Below are 14,104 nucleotides of genomic sequence, written 5' to 3' on the forward strand. Positions count from 1 at the left end.
AAAATTCAAGTCTTTAAGTGAAGGGCAGTATGCTCAACCTATGAGGACAAGTTCTGGCCGATGGGTATCCTTGGTGGGGACCACTTGATTACATTAATGACTTAGAGAATCTAATGTGGGGTCCACTAAAAGAGAGCCGGCTGTATCTTGAAGACTTGAAGATTTTTTAGAAGTTTCTATTTTTCTTGTTTAGAAGCTTAGTCAAAAGACTTCCAATTTAGTTACCTTCTTTTTCGTTAGATTTCTAATTCATGTAAGGCAAGTCAAATCCCAAAAGGAGACTGCGATTCTCATTAGCTTCTAATTCTTATACTTTCTATTTTCTGTTTGACTCATCTATGAGTCCTATTTATACCCTACCACAATTTGAATAGTTGAATGAAAATTTGCTTTGAAGCATGAAGATTCTCTTGTACATTGTGAGTGACATGAAGGGTTGAGAGGCCTGGCTGGTGAGAGCCAAAGAGAGAGCCGAATCCCCTTGATCCTTTTTCCCTTCTTCTCCATCTTCTCTTCTTGTCCAATCGATTCCCTTGTGTTGCTGTTATATTGTGATTACTGCAACTGCTATGAATATCCTTGAAGGCTCCAATCATCTCCAATCAATTCCAAAGGCTGCTGTTGTTCTTACCCATCGATTGAAGACTGCTGCCACTCCCTGCGATCTGATTTAGTGCTGCAGCTTCTGTGTCTCATATCTCCACATCCAATGATCAGAACAGGCTAAGAATTGGAGTTCTTCACTGCTGTTGGGGCTCCACTCGATCCCAAATCCAGCCCCCTGCTGTTGGCTGGAAGCTAAGAATTGGAGTTCTTCACCTTCTAATTCTGAGTCCTACCTTCTATTTTCAAGACCAACTCAAATCTCCACTTTTTCTGACCATCAGAATCTGCTGAGTTTTGGAGCACAAACCACATGCATCAGGGCCTCCACTCGATCCAGATTTGAGTCCAAGTTATTGGCTGGTTTGGCCTGCAAGGCTTAACTTTCGATTTTGGTGTCACCCTCATTGGAATTGGCTGTGATTTCCAGCAAGGTTCTCCTCACTGCCTACTCCATTCAATCCAAGTTTGACACCAAACTGCTGGTTGAATTACCTAGTGTTTGTTACCTTCTATTTTGTTGTTTACTTCTAATTCTGATTTGTTTCTATCATTGATAATCTGCTGCAACTATTAACGATCCTACTGTAGAGTGGTTCTTAGTTGAAACCCTTCTACTTTAATAAGTTTGTAAGAAATACTAAGCACAATGTTAGAAGTAAGTGGACAAAATCTCAACCTGTAACACTGGGAGAGGATTGCCAACAGACAAGCAGTGCTAACCCTGTGGACAAGAAATATAAAATCAAGAATAGCCTCAAATATATACTGGAAATGAACTCTCAACTAATATAAACTGAAATTGAAAAAAAAAAGTGTATTACATGGATAGAAGACTGCGGTTATAAAAATAATAATAGTAAATTATTTTATTTTTTTTTAAATTACTTGACCAAAAAAAGCACCTGTCGGTTACCATGTCCAAAACGGCTCCAAAAGTAGAAACTGAATCAGGAAATGAGAGAGAGGAATCAAATGCAATGCTCAAACATTTACTTTAAAAAAAATATCTATCAATGTCAATGACAATTTATAGAAGAATTGTAAGATCATAAAATAACATAAAATAATGAAAGGGAAGAGAAATTTACACCCTTCACATCAAAGAGGAGGGGGGGAAAGAATATTTTGTTATTCCTTTAAATTTAATATTCTCCAAATTTTCAAAAATAAGCATAGAAAAAAGTAAAATAAAGACAACAGACACAAAATTAATGGAACTTAAGGTTATCTACGAATTGAAGAGGAAGCGTTTTCTTTCAAATTTAAGGTTCTCTAGAAGTTCACAACAATAATAAATTTTTTCCCATAACAATCAATTCAGAAACAAGCTTAATCCTTCATGAGTGAATAGATAAGCTTCTTACCAACAAGTTGGTCTGCTGACCCCATCAAACCCAATCTCATCCACCCCCTTTAAGTCATGCCACTTCCGTGGAGCTATAGGGTAATCAATCATCTTGAGACAATACAAAGAAGTCTATAACAAATGTTATACCTAAAGACGAAATATAAAACCTCATCAATTATGAAAGCTTTTCTTCTTTGGGGGATCTAGCTAAGGAAGGAATAGGGTGGCCCATGGTACATGGACATGGGAACAAAAAGAAAGGATGAACAAGCCTCCAAGATATGCCACCAAAAAAGTACTGCAGGTGGAGAAGGGTATTAAGAATCATGGAATCAGTAACCTTGACTGTCTAGAAGACTGGGTTGGGGAGACCTTTGTGGTTCTATTCGATAGCTTCTTTGGGATCATATACAGTCTCTCAAAAGTGTGATAGATCAACAATTGGACCCTCCTTCAGCAAATTCTTGAGAAATTAGGAGCTGGTTGATGTGGAACCCGGATCACAAAACCCTGTTGGGTTCTCTCCACTCCAAACGATAGAACTCAATTAATTCAGATGATGGCAATTTCATAATTAAATGAAACTCAAGCAAACAAGAGAAAGGGAACCATACGTGAGTGGAAGTGGACTTGTGGTCGGGAGGATAATTCTGGAATTAAATTAAAATAAGGACAAAGGGGAATAAAGGGGTAAGGGAAGAGTATTTTGGGAAATCTGATTTATAATCTTAATATCGTGAAAGGAGGAGAAGATGTCATTTTCAACCTTCGACTCATGTACCCAGTGGACATGCGGGAAGGAATTATCCCTCTAGAGAGCTCCAATCGACTTGAGATTTGAACAGTAAGATCGCAACTCAAGTTCCTATTGACTCCCTCAATCAGTTACTTGAAACAGGAGTCAAAAAATCTAGGGGAAAGACCAGAAATAAGATCTGGCGGAAAGAATGAACCCATGTGGAGTTGCAGGTCCCAATCTCGCAACAGGAGAAGATTCTGTGAATGAGGGCTGAGGTTTTAGGTCGCCCAAGGAAGGGTAGCCTGTGCTCAAAATCCCGAGTTAAACCGATGAAGAATGTCGGATCAGCGATTCATTCAATTTCATCGTATATTATCGCTAACAGCAAACAGGGAAAAAACGCAAGTAGTATGCGAGATAGAAGAAGAGAGAATCACAGGAGATAATAGACGAGAGAAGATGAGATGTGAGAAACAAGAAGGGGAGGAAGAGAGAAAAGAAGAGATTTCAGAGGAGGGGAGAAAGAGGTCACAAGACCATTGCTATCGTATCAACCGGCACCATAAACAACTCAATCAAATTTCATTCTCAAATCTGCCTCGTATGTTGCTTACAAGCTTCTATTTAAATAGGAAAAATAAAACACTCTTAATTGTAATAAAAACTGAATTAAAAATCCTAATGCAACTCTACCACTAATTAACATATTAAAACTAAAAATAGAAAAGATTACAAGATAAATCCAATTAATAAAAACCCTAATAAATAAATAAACTAAATATCCTACTAAACACGAAAACCCAATTGGACCCGGTTCATCTTCATATGGACCCCCCAACAGGTTTGGGCAGGTCCAAAGGATTGTTCCTGCATCACTGGTTCTACAATAGGTTTTCTGCTTTCTTTTCTTTTGGGGTGAGAAGAACACTCTTGGAATTGAATAAAAAAGTAGGACATGAAAAAACAACGGGACCTTTTCCTATTGATCTTACAAAAGCATAGGGGAAGACATTCAGGAGCATAACATCATCTAGAATGAATGACAATTGTTATCATAGATGAAAACATGTTATGCATCAAGGATTAACACACTGCAACCAACTACAGCTAGAATGGTCAACTAATCAATAAAATGGCACTCCAGACCAACTGTAACTTATAACTCATACTTCACGCCACTTTCTCACTGCACATTGGTCCAAAGCTGATGTTGTCCACAAAATTCTACCAGAACCCACTTACAACTCGAACGATATTAATTGATAGGTCTCAAGTCTCAAACCCTAGACCATGTTAACCTTGAACATTCTTCAAGAATCCTAAATGAACACATGATGTGTTATGCCCTGATCAAAATGAGATTAAAATTTTTTTTGTTGGTCAATAACAAGAAGATTCAGAATTGAAGCTCACAAATGGGAGAACAAATCAATATATCAATGGGCATAGTTCTGGTCAATAACAAGATAATTCAGAGTAAAGCTCAAAAATGGGGGAACAAATCAATATATCAATGGGCATAGTGCTTTAGATAAGTAATTCTTCCACCAAAAGCTATAATTTGGAAATTGATTACTGTTAGAAGTCGAGAATATGGTTCTTAGCGCCGGGTGCTAAAACCGAGAATGGGTTAAGTGGGGGTATTTGGACATTTTGGTCCTCTCTTTGTATTTTGGATTGCCCTATCATATACATCATTAAGAGGGAAGAATAATACGATTGATTATTCTCCCCAAAGTGTTGCAGTTCAGCTTTCTCTTCTTCCCTCTCTTCTTCTTCTCCCTTCTCTCTCTTTTCTTAATCTAAATCACTGTTATTTACATGGTATCAGAGCTAGGCTCTTGAGAATCAGTTTAATCTCTTAAGACCTACTCTCTCCTTCTCGGTTCTCATAGGAATTGCGATCTGAAGTTCTTCCAGCTTTGAGGTTTTTCGTAGATTTGGTTCGAAGGGGCAGCAGCACCCTATGCTGCGATTTTTGGAGGATGTTTGAGACTAGTTCATGAATATATAAGAAGAACTAGGTCTCAATTTTGTGGTTTTTATAGGTTCAGGGTCAGTGGTTGACATCGATTGAGAAGAGAACTCAGTTTCACGTTTCGGTGCTGGAAGTGTTTTGTTTGATTTTTTTTGCAATTCGTTTTTGGCTTGTTGAAGATCTGTATTTGTCTTACTTTGAAGGGCCTATTGCTGTCCGATATTGGTGATTGAACTCCCTTTAAAGTTCGATTTTTTAAGCTGTATTTTTTATCTGATCGAGATAGATGATACAAGTAGTGATTCAAAAGAGGAGGTTGCTGAGGTTGTCTTGGGCTCTTCCAAGTCTATTACAGAGAAGAAATTGGAAGGGGTAGGTAACTTTCAGCAGTGGAAGAAAATTGTTTGGGTAGTTTTGACGGGCCGTCGTCAATAGAAACACTTTACAAAGGCCAAACCTGAAGATGATGAAGCATGGGAAATTGTCGATGCTTGTATTCTGGGGCAGATGCTGAATAGTACGGATTCACAGATTGTTGACTTAGTGACTCACATAGATACTGTGAAGGAGCTATGGGACTACTTACATGTTATGTATTCTGGACAGAACAATTTCTCCCATATTTATGAACTATCACAGGAGTTTTATCGTGCTGATAGGAAGGGTCGTCCATTGACCCAATATTTTGCTGAATATAAACGAATGTTTGAAGAGTTGAATGCATTGCTGCCCATCAGTTCTGATGTGAAACAGATGCAAGACCAGCGGGAACAGCTCACGGTTATGGGATTTTTGGGAGGACTGGGTCAAGAGTATGACTCAGTACGCTCTACTGTTCTTGGAGGTGATCGGGTTGTCTCTCTTGCAGACACTTTCTCTCGTGTTCTTCGGGTCTCACATGATAGTTCACATGAATCACCACCGGTTACTGGTGAGAGTTCAGCCCTTGTTGCATCTAGCCAAAGGAGAGGTAATGGTGGACGTAGTGGGGGCCGTGGTGGTGGCACACGTGGTCGTTGTGGTGGAAGAGGCAGTAGTGATGGTAATGATGGTGAAAATTCTGGTTCTGTGAAGACCTGTAACCATTGTGGTCGACCAGGACATATCCAACGCTTTTGTTGGAAACTTCATGGTAAACCACCACAACAACAGTATGCTAATTCAGCGGCTAGTACCGAGTCTTCTGTTCCATCTCCTGAAGGTAAGATGGTGAGATTGTCAAATGAGGATTATGCTCAATTCACTCAGTTCCAGATTTCTCAGCCTTCTACATCCTCCACAACTACTTTTGCCCAGACAAGTAATGCCACTGCGTGTTTCTCATCTTCTCAGCCCTGGATCATTGATTCGGGTGCATCTGATCATATGTCTGGTATGTCAGGTAATTTTTCTTCTTTTCAGTCTACCGAATCTAGTGTTACTTTGGCTGATGGTTCCTGTGCCAAAGTCACGGGCACTGGTACTGTCTGTCCTACTAAATCTTTGTCTTTGTCTTTTGTCCTCTGTTTACCTGACTTCCCGTGTAACTTGCTTTCTGTTAGTAAAATTACTAAAGCCTATAATTGGTCCGTAACATTCTTTCCCGATTCTTTTGTCTTTCAGGATCTTACGACGAAGAAGATGCTTGGTAGGGGACGTGAGAAAGGGGGGTTGTATCTTCTTGAAGACTCTCCTTCAGTTGCTTGCTCCAGTGTTCTGTCTCCACACCAAGTTCATTGCCGGTTGGGTCATCCGTCTTTGCAGAGCTTTCAGAAGTTAAGCGCTAGCTAAAGCTAGCACCCTTATTTGGTTTAGTAAAGGGGGGTCGCCCTAAACGAGTAAGGCCGGATTTCATCTCTTGTGCCCTGATTTACAATCAGCCTGATTTACAACCAGCCTGCGGTCAAGCTGGTCTAAGACCACCCCTGTAGTTTTCTTCGCAGGAATGCGCATCCGCGCACTTCCATTTTCCCTTTACGTCTAAGGGAGGTGAGATAGGCAACAGGTAGCTTGCTTCCAAGCCGATAGGATAGGCGGCGGGCCGGGTGTAGAAGTGAGTCGCCAGAAGCTTTCGGTAGCTTAGCTTGCTTCTAAGCCGGCCCAGCCACGAGGGTGCCGCAAGGTACTACCGGTGCTGACTTGGATCTTGGGTGACGGATTCTCGTTTTCATTCTCTTTCAGTCTAGAGTGTGAGTCCTGTCAGTTTGGAAAGCTCCGCCATGTGAGTTATTTCAATAGAGTCAATAAACGGTCTGCAAACCCTTTTTCTTTAGTGCATTCTGATGTATGGGGACCTTGCTTGTTACTTCTAAGTTGGGATTTAAATATTTTGGTACCTTTGTTGATGACTATTCTAGAGTCACCTAGGTTTATTTAATGAAGCATCGTTCTGAGTTATTTGCAATTTTTTGTACTTTTGTTAATGAAATTCAGACTCAGTACAATAGTAACAATACGAATATTCGTGTTTTGCATAGTGATAATGCACTAGAGTATTTTTCAGCACCTTTTAACTCTTTTATGGCTGACCGTGGTATCTTACACCAGTCTTCTTGTTCAGCCACACCCCAACAAAATGGTGTGGCTGAACGGAAGAATGGACATCTAATGGAGGTGACCCGTTCCATCCTTTTTGAAATGAAAGTGCCTAAGATATTTTGGGCTGATGCTGTTTTGACTGCTTGTTTCCTTATAAATCGTATGCCATCCTCTGTGTTACAAGGGGGGATTCCACATTCGCTTTTATTTCCCACTGAACTGCTTTTTGTTATACCACCCCGTATTTTTAGCTATGTTTGCTTTATTCTTGATCATCGTCCAGGTCTGTCCAAGTTAGATCCCAAAGCAATTAGTGTATTTTCTTGGGTTATTCACGGACTCAAAAAGGTTATCGGTGTTATTCCCCTATTTTTCAAAAATATTGTCACTGCCGATGTTTCCTTCTTTGAGTCCACCTCCTATAGTGATGGTTCTTTTGTTCCTTCTGAGTTGGACGATGAGATTCCTTTGTATGTGGTTCAGCGGTTTGTCTCACAGGTTCCAAAGGCTGCAGTTTCATCACCGCCACCTCCACCTGTTCGGCCAGCACCTCCTCCAGTTCGGTTCACTTTTGTTCGTCGTCCTCGTGATGATGCAGCACCCCCGATCTCTACTGCTCCTCCAGCACCTACTTTGTCTACAGAGATCCAGCTCCTCAGTTAAGTGTTCCTCCTTCTGATCTGGATATTCCTATTGCTCATCGTAAGGGTGTTTGTAGTTGTACTAAACATCCTTTGTCTCATTTTGTTTCTTATGTTGGTTTGTCTACTAACTTCTGTTCTTGTCTCTCTACTATTGAGTCTTATCCAACCCCTAAGTCTGTTTCAGAGGCATTGTCCCATTCTGGCTGGAGAACAGCTATGGAGGAAAATTTGTCTACTTTGGCTAAAAATCATACTTGGGATTTGGTGCCTTTACCTGTTGGTACAAACGCCGTTGGTTGTCGGTGAGTGTATGTTGTGAAGGTGAATCCAGATGGTTCCTTGGCCCGTTTGAAGGCACAGTTGGTCGCCAAGGGTTATACTCAGAACTCAGGTAATGTAGTCCTAGATAGGTAGGAGACCTACTAGGAGCCAGACAACAGGATCAATAGCAAAAGGGGTTGCTGGTTCGAATGGACAGCTCTAGGTTTTAGGCTAATTCTAGGGTTTAGGATGGGAATTTGGGAATGAGTGTTATATGACTTTAATATGCAGGTCTAGGGGGTTATTATGGGATAAAAATAATTGGATTTGGGAAGGTTTTAAAATTCTGCAATTCTGGACAAAATTGAGTTGCAGGTTTTAGGTTTAATGGAGTGGAGGAATGAAGGGGTTGTAGAGGAAGGGCTAGTTTTAAGGTTGAATGTAGGGAGAGGTGTGGGGGATATAGGCTGGAAGTAGGGTTCGAAATTGATGGCTAAATCTGGAGTTATGAGGGAGTCCTAGTTGAGGTAGGAGTTGCAGGTTTAATGGAGATTAGGGCTTGATGGATGGAGGGGAATGTGGATTAGGTTAGAGGAAGAAGGGAATAACTAAGTTAACAAACAACTCACCGGATCTGCAGATCTATAGTAGCAGCAAGTCAAGGAAGCTTGATTGAAGAAGAAGAAGGACCTCCCGATCTACAAGATGCAAAGAGTCGATTGGAGATCCACCAATCCCTTCACCTTGATATTACTCACAAGGCACACTCATGATAGAGCAAAGGTAGCAAGCATAAAGCTGATTTTTTATTAATCAAATTCGTATCTAATGCTGGCCTCCCTTACAAACTTATATAGAAGACTCAAAAATAGACTTAGACACTAACAATGTATGGCCTAACCCTATCCCTAACCTATTAGGTAACTTAAACTGACTAGGAAACTAGAATACTAAAGGAAATAGACTCAAAACATAGCTGGACTTATAGAGTCCTAATCCAGCCCAACTTACATCACATGACCACTTAACCAAGTCACATGATTACTTAAATTGAACCAATTGGATGCAACCAATTTGAACCGATTCAATTAAAAAACATAAAAATAAACTAAGTATTGGGTTAATCCCGTATGCAACCTATATACCCATATTTTAGGCCCATAAAAGTGGCCTATTATATTAGAAACCCATGGGATCAAAGGCCCAACATGCATGTAACCCAACTCTAGACTTATTCCCAATGAAACAAGCCCTATTTGGTGATGAATCTGCATCATCAGGTCTATAGGGTTGATAATTTTGATACTTTTTCCCCCCGGTTGCCAAGCTTGCCTCTGTTTGTCTCTTGATTTCTCTAGTTGCGTCCCATCACTGGCCACTTTTTCAGTTGGATGTGAAGAATGTGTTTCTTCATGGTGATCTCCATGAGGAGGTGTATATGGAGCAATTCTGGGTTTGTTGCTCAAGGGGAGTCTGGTATGGTTTGCAAACTCAGGAAGTCGTTGTATGGTTTGAAGCAGTCTCCTAGAGCCTGGTTTAGGAAGTTCTCTGATGTGGTTTTGGAGTTTGGGCTGACTCGGTGTGGCAGTGATCATTCGGTGTTTTACCGGCATAGAAAAGCTGGCAGGTTATTTTTGGTGGTATATGTAGATGATATCGTCATCACTGGTGATGATGTTGAAGGTATTAAGCAGCTGAAAGTACATCTGCAGTATAAATTTCAGACCAAAGGATCTTGGCAAGTTGAAGTATTTCCTTGGGGTTGAGGTTGCTCAGTCTAGCAGAGGTATTTCTCTCTCCCAAAGAAAGTATGTCCTTGACCTGCCTACAGATATAGGTATGCTTGGGTCTAAGCCTTTGGATACTCCAATGGACCCAAATTTGAAGTTGACAGGTGACAGTAGTGATGTTCTTGATGACCCGGAAAAATATTGAAGACTTGTTGGTAAATTGAATTATCTCACTGTGACTCATCTAGACATTGCCTTTCCAGTTAGTGTAGTGAGTCAGTTTTTGTCCTCTCCAAGGACGTCACATTGGGATGTTGTGATTCGGATTTTGAGGTACCTGAAGAAGGCTCCAGGTCATGGTCTACTCTATACTGATCAAGGTCATGGACGGGTTGAGGGGTTTTGTGATGCTGATTGGACCGGGTTCCCTGTGGATAGGAGGTCTACTACTAGGTATTGTGTCTTTGTGGGAGGAAACTTGGTGTCTTGGAAGAGCACGAAGCAGCCAGTAGTAGCCAGATCGAGTGCAAAATGAGAGTATCGAGCTATGGCCCAAGTTACTTGTGAATTGATGTGGGTGAAGCAGTTGTGGTGTGATAATCAAGCTGCTATCCATATTGCTTCAACCCTATGTGAAAGGACAAAACACATAGAGGTTGATTGTCATTCTGTTCGAGAGAAACTACAAGAAGGTCTTATTGCTCCACAGCATGTTCGAACCGGAGAGCAACTTGCTGATGTTTTTACTAAGTCCTTGGGGGGGGTGAGAATTGATTATATTTGTAACAAGCTGGGCATGATTAACATCTATGCTCCAGCTTGAGGGGGAGTGTTAGAAATCGAGAATATGGTTCTCGGTATTAGCACTTATATCGAGAATGGGTTAAGTGGAGGTATTTTGGACATTTGTATTTTGGACTGCCCTATCATATATATCATTAAGAGGGGAGAATAATCAATCGTGATTATTCTCCCCAAAGTGTTGCAGTTCAGCTTTCTCTTCTTCCCTCTCTTCTTCTTCTCCCTTGTCTCTCTTTTCTTAATCTAAATCACTGTTATTTACAGTTACCATTTACCACCTTTACACCACCATCTTGCTTAAGGATGAGCTAGAAAAATATCTCTCTCTCTCTCTCTCTCTGACCACATAAATGGTGTATACTTTCCCACTATCATTTGATGTGCTTAACTATGATTCCAGCACAAAAATATGAGTGGATGGTATGATTCTTAAATCTTTGGATTAAATGCTTCTTATGTAGAAAACCCAAGTTACATCAAGACAACATATATGACAAATAAAAACAGCTGAATATCAAAAGAAAACTGTTCACCATACACATTTCCAGCAAAGAAAAGTCAGGTAATGAGACAGTATTAAATAATTGGGACTCAGATCTTGACCATGGCTTAGGCTTGGACTATGAAGAAGACGCCATTGAAGTGAAAAAGAATGTTCCTCTCAGAAAAGTTTGAGCATCTTCTTTATCAAATTTAACGATAAAATTCAGTTGATATTAGAATAGACGTTACACATACAGCCATGCAAAAGATTCTCTCAGCTTAAATCTTCCAATTTCCTCTTTAATTCACTTATTTCCCTCCTGTTATAATTGTTTTGGACTACAGAAGTTCATAGAACTAGGATGCGCTTGTGATTATGCTAACAACCACAAATAAGATTCACCAATTCTAGAACTTACTAAATCAATTCCAGTTACGCTTGATTTTAAAATTTTTAAATAATATACACATTCTAGGTGATGATGGATGTAAAAACAGGATCCAACCGTACCTTGATTGAACTTGCGGGCAAACCAACCATCTAAACCATCGCATACAAAGCTGAAACCACATACTATTGAATTATAAGGCTGGAAACGGCTATAGAATTCAGTAAGACAAAGGTATTGATTAGAACCTGATGAAATAGAGAATAGAGAACAGTATTCTGTTGGAAAAGCATTGGGCGAAAGCAATGCAGTTCAAGATAATTCTTATGTATCCTGCATCACCATGCAAACAGAGATCATCCATTAAACTTGTTCGTATGATAAAAAAATAAAAAGAGCGTCCCCGTGCACGAGGCTCCCACTGCAGCAGGGTCTGGGAGGGGGCAAATGTATGCAGCCTTACCCCCTGCTTTGCAGGAGAGGCTGTTTCCAAGTTTTGAACCCGCAACCAACAGGTTGTAATCGTTGCGCCAAGGCTCGCCCACTTAATCATATTAAACTTGTTCATATGATAATCGCAATAAATGAGCAATATAAAAAGGAGGTTCATCGGCTATTGGTACTGCTATTGGCATCATTTCACATTAAGCCCTCACCGAAGATGGGAATATTTGTTACATTGAGCAGGCAAATCTTATTTGTTTCAAATTTAATACATTTTTCGAACTACATCAGAAGAAGGTAAGGGTTAGGCAATAACACCATTTATGCCAACATACACCAGTAATAAGCCTACCAAGGATATTGGGGATGTAAAGGTACACAGGCAACGTTCTCTGATTCGAAGTTCTAGCCATTGCGGAAATTTAAGTTGCAAATAATGCATCAACTTCTTCACGTGTCCGCCATCATTCCTCCCCTGCATGTATATTGACAAAAAAATATGTATATTAAAAAAAACTCCTGAAACACAATTGTCACAAACAACAGGAAGGTGAAACCATGGCATTTTATAGGACTTGGAGGCTTGGCTTGTATCAGAAAAAGGCCAATTTCAGTGCCACATTTTTACCATTTTTGGTGGGCAGAATAATAATATGGAGTTTATGAATGAATTAAAGACTGTATCAGAACTGACTGCCTCCATCCTCAGGGTTGTTTTGTAAACAACCGCTAGCTCGGTTGGTTGGAGGCATTGCAAGTTGAGTGCATGCCCCCCAAGGAGGTCAATGGATCGACTCTCCAGGATTGCATATTGTGCCAAAAAGGCACCCCTCTCTCCCCTCCCCCCCCTAGTTGTAGATTGTGGGCTTGTCTTAGCCTTCCCCTTAGCTTGTAGTTGGCCTGTGGGCCCTTGAGTAGTATAGACCAAAAAAAAATTCCTCAAGGTTGTTCTCACTAGGCTTCAGGTCTATTAAGATGGAAGTCATTAAGCCCTCAAGTTTATGAAGATAATGTGAAGATGCCAAAAGATGAATGATGGCAGACAGATGGACAATGTGATTTAGGCCCAAGACTATATACACTTGTACCAATGAAGGAATGTACCTGCTTACTTATCTTCTGGAGTGACAGAATGCAAAGGGACTGGAATCCTGGTCCTGGAAGAGAGCCTAAATAGCACGGGTAAGTTCTCTTCCATATTTCAGATAATGTTCCAACACTAGAAAATGGAACTTAACAAGCAAAATGAGTTTTCTATGATAAATACTTTGAGACTCTAGCTGAATCCGACTCCACCCTAGAAAACGAAACAGGTCTACCGGTTTCAATCCTGACTATATGGTATTGGAACTTTGTCACTCTTCCTAATCTGAAAGAAATCCTTTCCGCTCCCCAATACTACCTTTTATTAGTCGAAAATGGTTCTATGCACAAAACTTGTCATAGAAATGATTCCGTCGTCTCAAACCAACCACCCCCAACCCCCCCCCCCCAAAAAAAAAAAATTTCTGCATAAATTGAAACCCCACTCCATTTTTAACCAAATCCAGGGCCCCAAAAAAAAAAAAAGCTAAAGATTGATCTCTGAAACCAGATGAAATCAGATTTCAACTTTTGCGGGGAGGGGGATGATTTGGAGTTGCTTTACCTGAACTGAGGTTGAATAAGAAAGAGATGAAACCACAATTTGTTTGGTCGAGCTATTGGAGGTCGGAGAAGGATTTCAGAAGGAATGGGAAGGTGGAGCGATTAGGAGATCAATAGACACGAACAGAAATGAGACGAGAAGAAAGAGGGCGGGCGAGCGAACGAGAGAAAGAGAGGAAGAAACGTACCTGCTAGATGCAGAAATCCGGTCGAGTCCTCGTAAATCCGGCCGATTCCTCTGTTATGTTGCTCGGTGTCAAGAGTTAGGGCTCTCTCTCGATTACTCCCTTCGGCTTTGGTGTTGCTATGTTTCTTGTAAGTTGTATGAAGTTACATTTTTACCCTTGATTTGGGAACACTGAACACGTGCTCATTGATAACTTTTACGTAAAATATTCATAAACGATTTTATTATTATTTTAAATACTTAAGGTGCAAGAATCATATCAAATTATTTCGCTATGGCGCCCACCATTTATGGAATTTTTATCATATGCGGTTCGCTGACCGATGCGGT

At 40.4% G+C, this 14,104-nt stretch overlaps 1 protein-coding gene across 2 annotated transcripts in view; it reads right to left on the reverse strand.

Annotated features, from left to right (window-relative positions):
- LOC122667213 (CDP-diacylglycerol--inositol 3-phosphatidyltransferase 1-like) overlaps positions 1-13,865 on the reverse strand; it is a 38,914-nt gene extending 25,049 nt beyond the window's left edge. Inside the window, exons 1-6 of one of the 2 annotated variants that reach the window (XM_043863457.1) lie at positions 13,780-13,865; positions 12,293-12,419; positions 11,745-11,829; positions 11,619-11,668; positions 1,509-1,548; positions 1,283-1,327 (exon numbers count right to left, since the gene is read on the reverse strand). In XM_043863457.1, coding sequence (XP_043719392.1) covers positions 1,283-1,327; positions 1,509-1,548; positions 11,619-11,668; positions 11,745-11,829; positions 12,293-12,353 — 281 coding nt within the window. In that variant the 5' untranslated portion in view covers positions 12,354-12,419; positions 13,780-13,865. Of the gene's footprint in view, positions 1-1,282; positions 1,328-1,508; positions 1,549-11,618; positions 11,669-11,744; positions 11,830-12,292; positions 12,420-13,775 lie in introns of both variants that reach the window. The other variant, XM_043863456.1, reaches the window with a different exon arrangement.
- Positions 13,866-14,104: the final 239 nt, after the last annotated feature.

This window comes from Telopea speciosissima, chromosome 7, assembly GCF_018873765.1.
Source record: "Telopea speciosissima isolate NSW1024214 ecotype Mountain lineage chromosome 7, Tspe_v1, whole genome shotgun sequence".
In the NCBI taxonomy this organism is placed as follows: domain Eukaryota; kingdom Viridiplantae; phylum Streptophyta; class Magnoliopsida; order Proteales; family Proteaceae; genus Telopea; species Telopea speciosissima.